Source organism: Vipera berus (genome assembly GCF_964194415.1).
Source record: "Vipera berus genome assembly, chromosome: 7".
Classification (NCBI taxonomy): domain Eukaryota; kingdom Metazoa; phylum Chordata; class Lepidosauria; order Squamata; family Viperidae; genus Vipera; species Vipera berus.
In genome coordinates, this window is record NC_138209.1 from 59,773,573 (window position 1) to 59,791,608 (window position 18,036).

The following is an 18,036-nucleotide window of genomic DNA, read 5'->3' on the forward strand; positions in this document are numbered from 1 at the left end:
CCTTGCCTTTTGCTTCCCTCCTTTCCTCAGCTATTTGCAAAGCTTCCTCAGACAGCCATTTTGCTTTCTTGCATTTCTTTTTCTTTGGGATGGTTTTGGTTGCTACCTGTTGTACAATGTCGCGAACCTCTGTCCATAGTTCTTCAGGCACTCTGTCTATCAGATCTAATTCCTTAAATCTATTTGTCACCTCTACTGTATATTCAACAGGGATATGATTTAATTCATACCTGAGTGGCCTAGTGCTTTTCCCTACTTTCTTCAGTTTAAGCCTAAACTTTGCAAGGAGAAGCTCATGGTCTGAGCCACAGTCAGCTCCTGGTCTTGTTTTTACTGACTGTATAGAGCTTCTCCATCTTTGGCTGCAGAGCATATAGTCAATCTGATTTCTGTGTTGACCGTCTGGTGATGTCCATGTGTAGAGCCGTCTCTTGGGTTGTTGGAAAAGAGTGTTTGCTATGACCATCTTATTCTCTTGACAAAATTCTATCAGCCTGTGCCCTGCTTCATTTTGTACTCCAAGGCCAAACTTGCCTGTTATTCCAGTTATCTTTTGGCTTCCTACTTTACCATTCCAATCCCCCATGATGATAAGGACATCATTTTTGGGTGTTACTTCTATAAGGTGCTGTAGGGCTTCATAGAACCGGTCAATTTCATCCTCTTCAGCACTGGTGGTTGGGGCATAGACTTGGACTACTGTGATATTGAATGGTTTCCCTTGGATTCGAACTGAGATCATTCTGTCATTTTGAGGATTGTATCCCAGTATTGATTTTCCTACTCTTTTATTGACTATGAAGGCTACTCCATTTCTTCTGAGGGATTCTTGCCTGCAGTAGTATACCTGATGGTCATCTGAATTAAATTCACCCATTCCTGTCCATTTTAGTTCACTGATACCTAAGATGTCGGTGTTCAGTCTTGTCATCTCTTGTTTGACCACGTCCAGCTTTCCTTGATTCATGGATCTTACATTCCAGGTTCCTATGGAGAAAAAATCTTTACAGCATCGGACTTTCCTTTCACCACCAGACACATCCACAGCTGAGCGTCCTTTCGGCTTTGGCCCAGTCGCTTCATTCTTTCTGGCGCTACTAGTACTAGCCCTCTGCTCTTCCCCAGTAGCATATTGGACGCCTTCCGACCTGAGGGGCTCATCTTCCAGCGTCATATCGTTTTGCCTTTTGGTACTGTCCATAGGGTTTTCATGGCAAAGATACTGCAGTGGGTTGCCATTTCCTTCTCCAGTGGATCACGTTTTGTCAGAACTCTCAGCTATGACCTGTCCGTCTTGGGTGGTCCTGCACGGCATAGCTCATAGCTTCATTGAATTACGCAAGCCCCTTCGCCACGACAAGGCAGTAATCCATGAAGGGGAAATAAAGCTTAGGTAACTACAAGTTGTACCCCTTTATTTTTCACCCTATTTTTTGTTACCATGAAAAATAGTTCTGATCCTACATAACTTTCTATGTAATTAAATAGCACAGTTTTAACAGAATATGATGAGAAGTAATGGTTAAGAATATGTGGGGATAGTCCAAAATAGCTGGATGGTTTTTTACATGTTTTTGTTGTTTGTAAGCCAGAGAGATCAAAATATAGTGCTCGGCTTCAAAGCATATTATGAAATGCTGGTAATAGAAAGCACGTGTCAGTCAAAGAAAGATGTTCTTTCTCTTACATTTGTAGATTGAGACTGGCTTGATATATGTGATAGGGATCCTGATAATCCAGGTTTCATTTTGCTTTGTGTTTTCAGGAAAGATTGCAAACATACTGTTTCCTGGTTTTTGCTGCCATCTGTCTTGCTGGAGCCACTTTCCTTTTTTGTGTTTTACCCGAAACAAAAATGAAAACACTTGCTGAAATTAACCAGGCATTTGCCAAGAAGAAAATGCCTCTGGAAATCCAGGAATTGGGTTATTTTGACCCTAAGGGAAAATCAAGTGAAGTAGAAGAATACAATTCTTGTCATTCACTGGGAAATGAAAAAAACAAAAGTGAAATGGCCTAAATTCAATTTTTACATGGTATTTTATTTTATTTTATTGCATTTTAACAAAGCTATTTATTGATTTCCTGTGTTTGGACAGAAATTGTAACTAGAGTTGATAAAGAGTCAAAAATGAGGAACTGGATTATTTGAGCAAGATCACTGATTCATTTAACTATGCAAATTCACATCTGAGCATTGATTGAGGCATGTAGTGTCATGTTAAGCAGCTAGCATTTCCAATGAAACTTCCTTGATTAATTATGGGAGTGCAGTGACTTTTACCGCTAGTTTGGGTTCATGGCAGCTATCTCTCTTAATGCATGATTCACTTCCTGAAGCATATGGTTTGCAAATTTTAAAACCTATTTTTTATTTAAAATTTTAATTAAAATTCAGATTTTTTATAATGAAGATTGGATTTATGAAGTTTTAACCTCTTGAGGTTAATGCTAAAATAATTAGTCCCATGCAGATAACTTTTTAGACTCATGGCAATTCTATCTATGAGGACATATTTAAATCTCAGATCTTAAGTATCTTTTGCTTTTTAAATAAAATCAGGGCTTTAGGTTTTTGTGGTCCATTTTTATTTTACATCTCTTGAGTGGCAGTTACTTCATAAATAAAATTTAGTGAATGTGAATTTGAACATAGTAGCTGAAGCAATATTATCTAGTGCTTACAGTATCTTTACCCCAAGTCAGCCCAATGATAAAAACATATCTTGCTTTGTGTTTCTGTTAGGAACTGCCTAACTGATTGGGCTGGCAATATATAAACCAAGACTGTATGGTTGCAGTCAAGGCTGTAATGTATACCTTTAATAGTGAATGCTATACTTTCTGCTGATTGGTCAGCAATGTCCCTAATGGCCATAAGAGGGAGCTAGAGACACGGCTTCTCTCTCTCTGTTACAATTCATGTCTCTCTGCTATTGATTACTGTTTGTCGTGGTTTGTGGTTTGCTTTGCTACTGTATGCAGAACATGAAGAACTGTGATTAATGTGTTTTGACTTACTGCCTGGTAAGACGACTCTGTAGTGGATAATCCTTGGACTGTTGCTATCGGCTATACTTTAAGTATCTGTGTATGACCTGGACTGTTTCTTGGACTGTGCTATTATTTTATCCTACAAGTAAACTCTTTACACAACTCAGTGTATCTGTGTGGTTGCTGTACACAATTCATTAATCTCACAATCCTGTTTTTCCATGCAAACTCTTGTGTTGTTTTTTTAAGAGTAGCTCTGCACATCCTTTTCAGGTTCATCTTTATCAGGTTGTAAATATAGTTTTAGTTGAATACATTGTTAAAATAAAAATGTAATAAAGTTGATGCTCAAGAATATTGGTAAAGTATTTAAGTACTTTGCTCATTGCTATCTTGAATGCAAATTGTGCTCCCTGCCTTAAATACCACTATCTCCCAAATATTGTTTTTTTAAACTTGTGCATATTTATTTTATTTTATTAGTTTTAGAGGCCATGTAACTCTCAGACAATTCTGGGCAGCTCACATTTTAATAGTGAGAAACAGTAAAATGAAGAGAAAAGCAATGACTGAAGAAAAAGAAACTTGGCATATAGCAAGAGAGAGTAATGGTTCTTTTACATCAGTTTTGCATCATATTTTTTATAACTTTTTCACAGAAAATAAAAAAAATATGGAAAAATTGTTTTGGAAACTAATGACTAGAATTGTAATTGCATACCTTCCATTTCTTCAAAATGTTTCATTGCTGTTTGTCAACATGTAAATAATAGGACATTTATTTAGGAATAGGGGATATTGTGTTCCTAGGTTTTGATCTTGAATAGGAATGGGAATCATTAAAGTCTACTTAATTAAAAGCCATTGTAATTGCATTCTTATTATAGAAGTTGCAGATTAGCAAATGCAGGAGAAATACTGTGATTTAATAAAGCCTTGATTAAAACATACAGTATTTTTCACCTTCACAAATGCATTGAGGAAAGGGGGTTACTTTCATGTTTCACCCTCACATTCACACATATACACGCACACAAACTTCAAGGAAGTGTGGGGAAGACTTTGGCTCCCAGAACATCCTCCTCACGGACCTGTTGTTAACAACAACAATAAACTGAGAGACTGGCAATCATCACAGTGTTAACCCAAGAGCATAATGAAAGAAAGTCACAGTGTAGTTAAAATAGTGTGAAAATATCTTTTTTCCTTCTACTCCCCCTACAAATTGATACACATTTTGTAGAATCCACGAGATAGTATTTTTGGTGCAAGATTTCATTTAATGCTTGTTCTTTAGTCAGCAGAAGTGGTTGTACTTAGAAGAAATGAACAAGCCATCTTTGACTTGTTTCTAAACATCTTTTTTTTCATAAAGGGAAAATGATTTCATGATCATCAGTGTTAGAGTCATAGTCTTCAGCCTTTTCAGGTCTTTAAAACATTTTAATCCAGACAGGCATTTGGGAACTACTATTATGCCCACTGCTGCTGCTTCTCCTCCACCATTTACTTCATTATAGAAGTGGTGATGGTGTTATGTAGATTCACTTTAGAATATGCTGCAACTCAGTACTCAACTCTCAAGTCATCTTAGAGGGTATCTACCATCTTTAAATTTGAGGATATAAGAGATAGTGGATATAAAACATCTTCACACCCCTGCTAAAATGCCAGGTTTATGAAATGTATATAAAAATTAAGACAGATTAAATAACTTCAGTTTTTTCTCTACCTTTAATATAATATATAAGCTATACAATTCAACTGAAAAACAAACTGGAAAGATAACAAAAAAATGGACACCGTCTTTTAAGTAGGAAGGTGGCTGTGTGCAGAATTAACCAATCATACTCAAACTGATGTTAAATAGTAATTAATACACACTTACCATCAATTAAAGTGACTCTGATCAGCCTATATAAGTTCTGTTGTGGTAGTAGAATTTGTCTGACATTACTCAGTTGCTTCTTGCAGCAAAAGCCATGGTCTGCAAATAGCTTACAAAGCAAAATAGAGCTGGAAGGGACCTTGGAAGTCTTCTATCCAACCCCCTACTCAAGCAGGAGACACTACAATTTCAAGCAAGTGATTGTCCAGTCTCTTGTTAAAAACCTCCAGTGATAAAGCAACCACAACCTCCGAAGGCAAGCTGATCCTCTGGTTATTTTTCTCACTGTTAGGAAGTTTCTCCTTAATTCCAGGTTGCTTGTCTCCTTGATTAGTTTCTATCCATTGTATTTTTGTCTTGCCTTCTGATGCTGTGGAAAATAAGTTGACCCCTTCTTCTTTTTGCAATCCCTCAAATACTGCAATTATTGCTATCATGTCACCCCTAGTCTTTCTTTTCTCTAGACTAGCCATATCCATTCTTCATATGTTTTAGTCTCCAGGCCTTTAATCATCTTAGTTGCTCTTATCTGCACTTTTTCCAAAGTCTATTTTTTTTGTAATGTGATGACCAAAACTGGATGCAGTATTCCAGGTGTGGTCTTAATTGAGGTTTCATAAAGTGGTACTAATACTTCATGTGATTTTGATTCTGTGCCTCTGTTTATACAACCAAGATGATGATGATGATGATGATGATGATGATGATTTATTAAAGAGTTTTACAGATACATTTTAAACATAAAACCCATCCCTCCCCCACCCCCACCCAATTTGCCCTCCCTCCCCCTCCCCCCCCCGACTTCCCAGAGCATAATACAGGGTATTGACCCTAACAATCTTAAACTATAATATGCTAACTATAATAACACTTTAAATCCTATCGCACTTTAACTCTCCTTAAAAATAACTAAATAATAATAAATCTTATAAATCTAATACTTATTCAAATGCTAAATGAAACTTTTTAGTCCCATATTTATTCTGAATGTAATCAATCCATCTTCTCCATTCCAAGATATATCTTTGTTGCGAATGGTCTTTCAAATACGCTGAAATTTTTGCCATTTCTGCCAGGTTCAAAACTTTTAAAGTCCATTCTTCTATAGTAGGCAAATCCTCCTTCTTCCAATATTGCGCTACCAAAAGTATTGCTGCCATTATTAAATTCAACATCAATTTAGTTTCTATAGCAGTACAGTCTATAGTAATACTCAGCAAAAATAATTGTGGAGAAAACTTTATCTTTTTCTTAAATATCTTCTGCATATTCCACCAAATTTTAATCCAAAAAGCTTTAACTTTTTTACAAGCCCACCATACATGATAATACGTTGCATCATCACAACCACACCTCCAGCATTTAAGCTGATAATTTGGATACATACATGCCAATTTCTTAGGATCTAAATGCCATCTATAAAACATCTTATAAAAATTCTCTCTTAAATTTCGTGCCTGTGTAAATTTTACATTTCTGACCCAGATTGTTTCCCAAGTATCCATCGTTATTGATTCTTGAATATTCTGGGCCCATTTTATCATACAATCTTTAACAAGTTCCGTTTCTGAGTCTATTTCTATCAATGCATTATATATCTTTCTTATATGTGCAGGACTTTGATCTCTAATTTGTTTACCCAAATTTTCATCTACTATGGAAATACCAATTTTCTGATCCTGTTTCCATCTAGCTTGTAACTGCCCATACTGAAACCAAGTTTGTACTATCTTTTCTTCTTTTAAAATATTAAATGGCTTTAATTGCCATACATTTCTTTCCAATCTAAGAATTTCTTTATATGTAATCACATCATGCTTAAATCCCACATTTATATTTTCTATCGCATGTTTACGTATTGCCCAAATTGGAATTTTAAAATTCAACTTATAATGATATTTTTTCCAAACTCGCAACAGGGCATATCTTAATATATGTGTCTTAAAAACATTATCCACTTTTTTGTCATACAGTAAATAAGCATGCCAACCATATAACAAATCATATCCTTCAATATTCAATAATCTCCCTTGTGTTAAGTTAAACCAATTACTAACTGATGATAATGCTGCAGCCTCGTAGTAAAATTTAAAATTGGGCATTTTAAGACCACCTCTCTCACATACATCTTGCATTATCTTAAGTTTAACTCTCGGTCTCTTCCCTGCCCAAATAAATTTATTAATACCTCTCTGCCATTCCTCCAAATTTGAGTCTTTTTTAAGTATAGGTATCATTTGAAACAAGAATAAAAATTTAGGTAAAAAATTCATTTTCACAGCTGCAATTCTTCCCAATAAGGACAGTTGTAATTTTTTCCAACTATCTAGTTCTTTTTGTATTTTTAACCATAACAATTCATAATTATTTTTGTATAATTTTGCATTTGAAGCTGAAAGATATACCCCCAAGTATTTAATCTTCTTAACTATTTCAAATCCCGTTAGTTTTCCTAAAACTTCCTTTTGTTCTGTAGTCATATTTTTAGACAATATTTTAGTTTTTTGCCTATTTACCTTAAATCCAGAAACTTGTCCATATTGTAAAATTATTTCCATTAAATCTACAACCGATTGAGTTGGTTGGCTTAATGTAATGACCAAGTCATCTGCAAACGCTTTCAATCTATAATCTTGATCTTTAATTTTAATTCCCTTTATTTTCTTTGAATCACGTATCTTGATCAACAATATTTCCAATGTTAAAACAAACAATAATGGCGACAGCAGACAACCCTGTCTTGTACCCTTTTCAATTTTACAAGCTTCTGTTAAACTACCATTGATTATTATTTGAGCTGTTTGTTTTCCAAAACTTTAAATAAAAATGGCCAATTCAATTGATCAAATGCTTTTTCAGCATCCAAAAAAATCAGCGCTGCAGGGACTTGATTATTTCTTTCCAAAAATTCTAATAAATTTACAATATGTCTCACATTATTTTTAATTTGCCTACCACTTATAAATCCTGTTTAATCAGAGTAAATCATTTGCTGCATAATCCCCATTAATCTATTTGCTAAAATCTTTGCAAATATTTTATAATCATTATTTAAAAGCGATATAGGCCTATAATTTTTAAGTTGAACAAGATCTTGATCTTCCTTCGGAATCAAAGTTATAAATGCTGTTTTCCACGATGGAGGCACTTCTCCTCCAGATTGAATTGTTCTAAATAATTCTTCTAAAGGCTTCACCATTTCTGATTGTATTTTTTTATAATAAATAGCTGTTAAACCATCTGTACTGGGTGCCTTACCCACTTTTAATTGTTTAATTGCTAAAATAATTTCTTCAGCAGTTATCAATTGATTCATCCCTTCCCATTGCTCTTGTGTAAGTATTGGGATATTCACATCTTGTAAATAACTATCCATATCTAAACCTTGCTTTATATCCCTAGCATATAATTTAGAATAAAATTCAACAAAAGCTTTTTTAATAAGATTTTGCTGAAACACCTCTTTACCCTTATATTCTATCTTATCAATATTACGTGATCTTTGTTTTTTCCTTAATAAATAAGCTAACCACCTACCCAGCTTATTAGCATTGTTAAAAGTATTATGTTTGGCATATCGTAAATTAGTTGCTACTTGATCTGCCATTAACATATCAAACTGTCCTGTTAGCAAATTAATTACTTCTTTCAACCTCTTATCAAATGGGTTCAAAATAAGAGCTTTCTCTTTCAACTTTATTTCCTCCTCTATTTCTTTACGCTTATATTCCAATCTATATCTATGTTTATTATTCAAATATATCAACACTCCTCTCATATAAGCTTTACTTGCATCCCAGACCATTTCAATGGGAGTACCCTTATGCATATTCATAGTAAAAAATTCTCGCATATGCTTTTTACATTCTACCACATTTTCTTCATATCTAAACAAATTTTCATTTAACCTCCATGATCTTCTATCCCCCTTGCCCTTGTCCAATTCCATCCAAACTGGACTATGATCTATTAGAGTTCTTGGGCATATCTTAATCTTCTTAATCCTAGAAAAGAAATCATTAGTAGTTAATACAAAATCAATCCTAGAAAAAGATTGATGTCTATCAGAAAAAAAAGTTAAATCCTTTTCTTCCAAATTTCGTTCTCTCCAGACATCTCTCAATTCCAAGTCATTTTTCAAATCAAAAAAAGATTTTGGCAATATAGCGTGGCTTGGAGTATTATTAAAAGATCCTTTTTTTATCTTTCTGAGTATCCAGCACTCCATTCCAATCTCCCATTAAAATACTCGATTTATAATCCCATTGAATTATTTTGTTATGTAACAGTTTATAAAATTCTCCTTGCTGTTGATTAGGTGCATATACTCCAATTAAAAGTGTTTTCTTCCCTTCTATTAATAGTTCAATTATAATATATCTTCCTTGTTTATCTGCTTCAATTAAATTAGCTGTTAAGTCTTTCTTTACATAAATAACTACTCCATTTTTCTTCTCTGGAGCAGATGCAATAAATTGTATACCCAGTCTAGAATTTATCAAATATTTTTGATCAGATGTGTGAATATGCGTTTCTTGCAAACATATAACATCATTTTTAAATTGTTTCAAATACTGAAATACTTTCTTTCTCTTTTGTGGTGAATTCATTAACATTCCAAGTTAGAAACTTTGTCACCATCTTTTGTGACTTGAAGCTTTCGGAGCGTTTCTTGCAAATCCACAAGCATCTGCCTCTTTGGTCTAGCTCCTCCCACTGCTTCACTAGAAGTAGATTCCTGACTTGTAGTTATAGAACACTGTTTCTGTTGTTGTTGTTGTTGTTGTTCCTTATGTCTAGATGCAGCCCGTGTCACTCTTTGAGTCTTGAAAACAAAGAAATAATGATTTGTTATTATAGATCAAGTCCAACAAGAAGAGGATATTTGAAACAAATGCACCAGTCCTGGAAATAACAGCATCCAGAATCAGAAATAACAGAAAATAGGCTAATGTTGATTTAAAATATGAAATAAAGTATCTGTCAGAATCCATTTATATTTCATTTCTAACTATCTCCTCTGTGCAAAAACCAAATCTCATCTTCCACTGATTCTGCCATTCCCAAGGGGGAGAGGGAACAAGCATGGGGCTTTATTGCTTTCACTTCCTTCATTAAATGTAACCTTTTGTTTATTCCGCCTGTCTGGTATCCATTACAATGTAAACCAAATTGCTTTCTTACTAGGCATTCGCTCTGAACTTACCAGGAAAATAGAAAAGGGGGTGGGGGGAAGAATTATAACCTTCCGGGATCTGGGTTGTTTCTCCGAAGGAAGTGTGAGGAGCTGTGGAAATGATCGTGCTGCAAACAGATTTTTTATCTTTCTTTTCCCACAATGGACTTACCACCTGGAGATTGGCTGATCTGGAACTGACCAAATGAACTGGGGGGGGGAGTTTGCTTGGGGGCACTTTAAAATTGTCAAGATGTAAGTGAATGATCCTGTCTATTATGCCTGCTACCTCCTATTTCTTAGGAAAAGATCTTGCTTGGAAAACCCTGTCTCCAAGAGTGCTGCTTTCTTAAGAAGTGGGAAGAGGTGGGTGCTGACAGTATCCATAAAAGCAAAATTGGAAGAACTGCAAAGAACTGAGTTACTTGCCAGAAATAACTCAGAATGTACAGGCAAACCAGGGGGAATTGGCTGTAGAGGAATCCAGCAGAAAGATACAACATTTGTAAAAGTAATTAATTTTTGAGGAACTCTTAACCAGTGAGAATACCTAGAATTTGGTGGAAGAAAGAAATTAAAATAAGGACTGTAACAGGATCTATAATAAGACAATCAGAATGATTAGATAGAATAGAAATATTATATTAATGTGACTATTATTTTCAGGAATATTGGGAAAATATATATATTTAATTGTTATCTATCAAAACAGTAAGAATTGTATTAATTCAATGTTTGCAAAAAAAGACATTTTGGGAAAAGAGGAAATCAACAAAACCACTATGTGGATTATGGATTCTAGAAATCAATTGTTAATGATTGTTTTACAAATGTTCACCAATTATTGTGATCTATGTTTTTTTAAAAAAATCATTAAAATATATTACAAAAAAAAATAAAAGAAGTTGAAATGAAAGAATTAGTAATAACAGCAGAAATGGTAGAGAAAAGAGCAAGAAAAATCAAGAAATGATCAGCATCGTATGAAGATGAATTTCATGGTTTTTGACTGAAACATCTAACTCAGGAGTCTTCAAACTTGGCCCTTTTATGACTTGTGGACTTCAACTTCCAGAATTCCTCAGCCAAGCAGATTGGCTGAGGAATTCTGGGAGTTGAAGTCCACAAGTCATAAAAGGGCCAAGTTTGAAGACCCCCTGATCTAACTGGTCTATAGCCACTCGTTGCCAAGCAGTTTAACAACTTACTACAAGGAGGTGAAATTGAAGAGTGGCTAACATCTGGGAAAACATACCTGATAATGAAAGATCCAGCAAAAGGGCAGCACCAGGCAACTACAGGACAATTACTTGCTTACCAACAACTTTCAAATTGCTAATTGGTGTGGTAGCTGAGGCAATCCAACAGCATCTAATTGGAAACAATCTCTTTCCATCTGAGTAGAAAGAAAACTGCCCCACTAGCAGAGGAACAAAAGATCAACTCCTAATTAACAAAATGATTTTGGAAAACTGCAAGAGAAGGAAGACCAAACTGAATGTAGCATGTATTGATTACAAAAAGGCATTTGACTCTCTGCAAATGACTGGATAATCAAGTGACTAGAAATAATAGGAGTCAGTAGAAGCATTAGAAACTTTTTGCAAAAATTGATGGCACAATAGAAGGCACTGTTACAGGTCAATGGTGAGAGACTGGGAGAGGTTAATATCAAGAGAGGAAAATTTCAAGGAGATTCACTATCACCGCTATTATTTGTCATTGCACTGTTTCCTCTGTCAATAATACTGAATAACCTAGGCTGTGGCTATCAAACATCAAAAATATCTGCCAGACTATCCCACTTCTTTTACATGGACGATATCAATATGTATGGAAAAACTCTATCTGAAATAGAATTGCTGCTCAACACTGTCCATATATATAGCCAAGAAATTGCAACTTGAGTTTGGATTGAACAAATGTGCCACACTCACTATCAAACAAGGAAAAATAGTGAAAACTGAAAGAATCAAGATGCCCCATGAACATAACCCAAAATCAATGGAGGAAATTCCATCAAGGCAATCAATATTGGATAATTCCAGTCATTAGATACACAGCTAGAATAGTGGACTGGACTCAAGCAAAACTAAAAGCAATGGATAGGAAGATCAGAAAAATAATGACAATGAATCATAGTGACTTTGACAGAGTCTATCTACCAAGGCAAATCGGTGGGTCTGGAATGTTCTAAATACACCAGATGGTTGAAGAAGAAAAAATGGCTTTGGAAGAATATTTGAAAGACAATGAAGATGTTGCCCTGAGGTTAGTACACTAGGAGGGCTTACTGACTACTGGAGACACCAAACTGACCTACCTATATTCATTTAGTGACCAAAGGTACAACAGCACTAAAAAAAGTGACTTATGACCATTTTCCATACTTACAACTACCTAACCCTAATGAAGAATATGCTATCCCACCTATCGAAAGGAAGGATTTTTACCAAACGAGACCTGAGAGAAGCATACTACCACATTAGGATTAAGGAAGGAGACGAATGGAAGAGTGTGTTAACTTGCCCAATGGGTTGCTACCAGTTCAAAGTCCTGCCTGTCAAGCCCCACCGGCTTGCCAACCACCCGGGCCCCGACACCGCCTTCGCCGCTCTCCACGCCAACACGGGGGAGCGGTTCCACCCTCCCCCAACAGACCGCCGTCTCCTATACTCACCTGCGTTCCCAGGCCGCAGCAGCCTGCTACCGGCCAGCAGACGCCCATGCTGGCCGCGCCGGGGTCCGGCGGCCACGCGGTGCCAAAGCAGCCGGCGTTGGGGCCGCCAGCCGCACCCACCCCCAGCCGGAAGAAGCAGCGTTGGGTTCCTGCCAATCAGCTGATGGGCGCGGCCTTGCCTGACCGACGTATGTTGGTGAGTTTCGCCGAGTGGCTCGCAAGCTACGCTCCTGGCCGGAACACCTGCTGGTGCACCACTTCCAGGCAGGGTTGGACAGCGCGCTATGTAGGGCGTGCGTGGTGCATGGTGTGCCCGAGCGACTGCTGGAGTGGTATCGTGTCACTGTCGAACTCGACATCCGGCTGCGTGAGTGTAGAGGGAAGCCGGAGGGGGCGGTTGGGCCCCGCAGGATCCCTGATAAGCCAAAGGAGGAGGACTGGAAGACCGTGGCACCAGCGGCAAAACCACCTGTGCCGCCCACAAGGCCAACCATAAGATGCTTCCGGTGTGATCAGCCGGGACACCGTGTGGCCGACTGCCCTTTGCTGGTGCCCCGTGCGGCCGCAGCCACCCCCTCTGGCAAGGGAGCCACAGCACGGAAGTGGGTGGAATGTTCGAGAGCTGCTCACCAGATGGTGACCCTCATGATGACACCAGCAACGGGGACGGAGACACCTGGGGCTAACGACCCAGAACCCTACGAGAGCCAGGAGGAGGAGGAGGACCCCATGGTGAGTGACCCGGTGGTACCCTTCACGGTTCTGGTTGTGCTCGTCAACCTGCGGACGGGTCGTAGGGAGGCCTACCCGACCCTGATTGACTCAGGTAGTACCCGGTGCCTACTCAGCCAGACGGTGGTTGCCCGGTTGGGACTGGAGGTGCGGCGACTACCAACCCCTCTCCGTTTCCAGCAGGTGGATGGGTCCCTTCTGGGGGGGGGCGGTAACCCGTGTGATGAGCCCTATCCGTTTGGAGATGGGGACCCATTGGGAGACAATGCGGTTTCTTGTCATTCCATCTATGACGGAGGCGGTAATCCTGGGGCTGACGTGGCTCGACAAGTGGGGTCCCACGATATGGTGGGAAGGGGGGTGTCGACATCTGCGGTTGGGGACAGGACCACAACCGCCACCGCACGCATATGTGGGTCCCTCTGGTCAGCCAGGGAGCGAGCAAGTCCAAGGGACAGAAGGGGTGGTGGGAGCCCGTTTTCCACAGGCATACACCAACCTGGCTGAGGTGTTTGACGAGAGGGAGTGTGATGCCTTGCCTCCCCACCAAGCAATGGACTGCGCCATCGAGCTTGAGCCAGGTGTCAAGCTGCCAAAGCCACGCATGTACGCCCTGACACCCAACGAGATGCAGGAATTGTGACGTTATATTGATAAAAACCTCGCAAGGGGATTCATCCAACCTGCCCGGTCCAAGAAAAGAAGGAGGGCATGCTTTGACTGTGTGTCAACTTCCGTGGAGTCAACGTGGTCTGCGTGGAACACTTGTATCCGCTGCCCCTCATGAAGGACCTCCTGGCACACCTGTCGACAGGCCGCATTTTCACGAGATTGGATTTATGAGAGGCGTATTACCGGGTGAGGATCAGAGCCGGAGATGAATGGAAGACGGCGTTCAACTGTCCATTGGGCAGCTTCCAGTTCCGGGTTATGCCGTTTGGGCTCCAGGGAGCCCCAGCCGTCTTTATGCAACTGATAAATCAGGTGCTTCACAAGCACCTGTACCGTGGGGTGCTAGTTTACCTGGATGACATCCTGATCAATTCTAAGACCATGGAGGAGCACGTCACCCTTGTGCACCAGGTGCTATGGAAGCTGCTGGCTGCCCGTCTCTATGTGAAGCTCACAAAGTGTGAGTTTCACAAGACAAGGTTGGATTACCTGGGGTATTGGGTTTCAGCAAGTGGCATAGAGATGGACCCTCATAAAGTGGAAGCCGTGCAGCAGTGGCAAGCACCACGGACGCGACGACAGCTTCAGAGTTTCCTGGGGTTTGCGAAGTTCTATCGTCAATTTATCCCAGGCTTTGCGGTGATAGCCCTGCCGTTGATGGACTTGCTGCGTACATGGGAGACCGGGGAGAGGCCGCGTCCAGGGCTGAAGTTGGCGTGGACCACCACGTGCCAACAGGCGTTCGAGTCCCTGAAAGCCTTGTTCGCTAAGGAACCGGTGTTGGCGCACCCCAATCCGGACCTACCGTACGTGGTCCAAGTCGATGCCAGCGACGTCGCGGTAGGGGCTGTGCTATTACAACGAAACACGGAGGGTGCACTCCAACCGTGTGCCTACTCATCCAAGAAGCTGTCATCCGCAGAGCGTGCATGGGCGATTTGGGAAAAGGAGGCGTTCGCCATGCGCACGGCCCTGGAGACGTGGCATCATCTATTGGAGGGGGCCGCCCACCCCTTCAAGGTCTGGACGGACCACAAAAACTTAGAGGTCCTACAGTCGCCAAGAAAGCTGGCGCCTAAACATGTCAGATGGGCTCTCTTTTTCCAGCGGTTTAACTTCGTTCAGAAATACGTGCCGGGGGGACGGAACTTTCTTGCCGACGCGCTCTCACGGCTTCCGCAATACAACACCAAATGGGAAGCAGTGGTACAAGAGCTCATCCCGCCAGGTGAATCCACGGCCGCGAACCAGGTGGTCTGCGGCGTGGAGGATGATCTGTCCTGTGCCATGAGTGATGCTCTAGCTATGGACGCCTGGCTGAAGGAGCACCCCGGTCTTCTCACCATGTGCAATGGCTTGGCCTGGCACGGGGATAAGCTATATGTGCCCCAAGCACTTCGCTCCACCGTCCTGCACCGGTGTCACGACGCCAAACAGGCCGGCCACTTCGGCTTCCTTAAAACCCTACACTTGGCACGGCGCCAATTCTGGTGGCCGTGCATGAAGGCAGACGTGGAACAACACGTCCGGAGCTGTCACGTGTGTGCCACAGTAAAACCCCATGTTGGGAAGCCGTTAGGACTGTTACAGACGGTATAGGACCCCGAACGGCCATGGCAAGACATTGCCATGGACTTTATCGTCGGGTTGCCGGAAAGTAGGGGCTACACAGTGATCTGGACGGTCATCGACCTCTTCTCCAGACAGGCACACTTCATCCCCTGTAAAGGACTACCATCTGCCAAACAATTGGCATGGATGTTTCTGACACATGTCTATCGGCTACATGGGGTTCCCCGATGGATGATTTCAGATCGTGGGGCCCAATTTATGGCACGGTTCTGGTGGGAGTTCCTGCAACACATCGGGTCCACCCAGGGTCTGAGCTCTGCCTACCACCCGAGCACCAACGGAGCTGCTGAGAGGGCTAACACCACAGTGGAAAGGCTCCTCAGGAGTTACGTGTCATACCAACAAACAGACTGGGTAGACCTCCTTGTGTTTGCTGAGGTCGCCCACAACAATGCCGTGCACAGCAGCATGGGCTTGACACCATATCAGGTGGTGGCAGGGTATGACCTCGTCCCTGTCCTTGAGTGTGGACAAGGACCGGTAACACCCACCGGGCCCGGGGAGTGGATGTGCCAACTAGAGGGTGTTTGGAAGGTCGCTAAGGAGGCGATGGCAAAGGCCCAAGCACGGGTTAAGGAGCAGGCAGACAGGAAGCAGGAACCTTTTGAGACCCCCAAGGCTGGGGAGTGGGTATACCTGTCGACCAAGTACTTACAGTTGCGGGTACCGAGCAGGACATTAGGCCCCGAGTTCCTTGCCCCTTTCCAAGTGGTCCGAATGATCAACCCCGTGACTGTACAACTACGGTTGCCAAAGTTCTTAGGGAAGGTCCACCCAGTCTTCCACAGTAGCCTGCTGAGACCCGCCAGGGGGATGATAGGGAAGGCAGGTGGAAATGCACCGGGGCCTGTTCACGGGGACCAGTATGAAATACAGGCAATCCTCGATTCACGGGTATGGAGGGGGCAAGTGCAGTACCTTGTATTGTGGAAAGGATACCCGCTGGCGGAGGCCTCTTGGGTGGGAAAAGGGGACTTCCGAGCAGCTCGTCTCGTCACGGCCTTTCATCGTACACATCCGTCCAAACCGGGGGGTGGAGCCGGGGACTCAGTGGCCTGGGTCCGTGGATGTCCATCTTGTCGTTCTTCCTTTGCTGGTGGGCATGTGGTAGGGGAAGCTGACTGTCAAGCCCCGCCAGCTTGCCAACCACCCGGTCCCCGACACCGCCTCCGCCGCTCTCCACGCTGACACGGGGCAGCGATTCCACCCTCCCCCAACAGACCGCCATCTCCTATACTCACCTGCGTTCCCGGGCCGCAGCAGCCTGCTACTGGCCAGCAGACGCCCATGCTGGCCACGCCGGGGCGCGGCGGCCACGCGGCACTGGACCAGCCGGCGTTGGGGCCGCCAGCTGCACCCACCCCCAACCGGAAGAAGCGGTGTCGGGCTCCCGCCGATCAGCTGATGGGCGTGGCCTCGCCCGACCGACATGAGCGGCACCAGGTCCTTGCCAGGCAGCTGACTGGCGCGCCCACAACCGGGCAGCCGACGGACGCGCTCTTACCTTACTGGCGAGGACGACTCCGGGCGCCCGTCAGTCAGCTGGTGTACACGCCTGCACTGGCCGAACTCCCGGTGCCCCGGCAGCTGGACCCGGAGCCGCGGGCTGTGCCTGTGCCCGGCCCCTGGGAACAGCGTCAGCCGTCCACCTACCGGCCGGCGGGCACATCACCAACGGAGCACCCTGCGAGAACGCAACCGCAGCCAGAGCCGGGACAAGTAAGGAACGATGGAGAAGCGGCCAGAAGGACTGACCTGCCGCAGGCAGCCACGGACGGGGAGGTGGCCATGCCCACGCTACCTCTCTCTCCGGCTGGGCGTTCGGGTGGGCCCAGGGGGGATTACGTAGTTGCAATACCGGGACGGACAGGGGGGGGCGTATGGAGGCGGAAGGACAGAACTTACCTGAGGAAAGGCCCAGCGGGCCGCAGCAACGCACGCGGTGGGTGGTGGCTGTGCAGGGTGATGGGTGGGGCTTTTATGGGGAGGTGGGCGGATGCCGGTTTGCTCTGAAGGGGTGGGGTTAAGGTGTAACTGCATGATAAAAGAGCGTTGAGTCTGGATGCCTCAACGCTGACTTTACCACAGTTTGTTTTGTGAGAGTTGAATAATAAACCTTGTCACCCGTACCTTTGGTGTGTTCGTGATTCTTCGCAGAGGACGTCGTGACACTGCCATTTGGACTGCAAGGGCCCCTGCAGTTTTTATGCAATTAATCAATGATGTGCTAAGACAGCATCTATATAAGGGGGTCCTGGTTTA

General features: G+C 42.5%; 1 protein-coding gene across 1 annotated transcript in view; it reads left to right on the top strand.

Moving 5' to 3' along the window:
- The window catches only part of SLC2A9 (solute carrier family 2 member 9), a 60,289-nt gene extending 56,938 nt beyond the window's left edge, over positions 1–3,351 (top strand). Inside the window, exon 12 of the mRNA XM_081332284.1 lies at positions 1,766–3,351. Coding sequence (XP_081188410.1) covers positions 1,766–2,020 — 255 coding nt within the window. The 3' untranslated portion in view covers positions 2,021–3,351. The remainder of the gene's footprint in view (positions 1–1,765) is intronic.
- Positions 3,352–18,036: the final 14,685 nt, after the last annotated feature.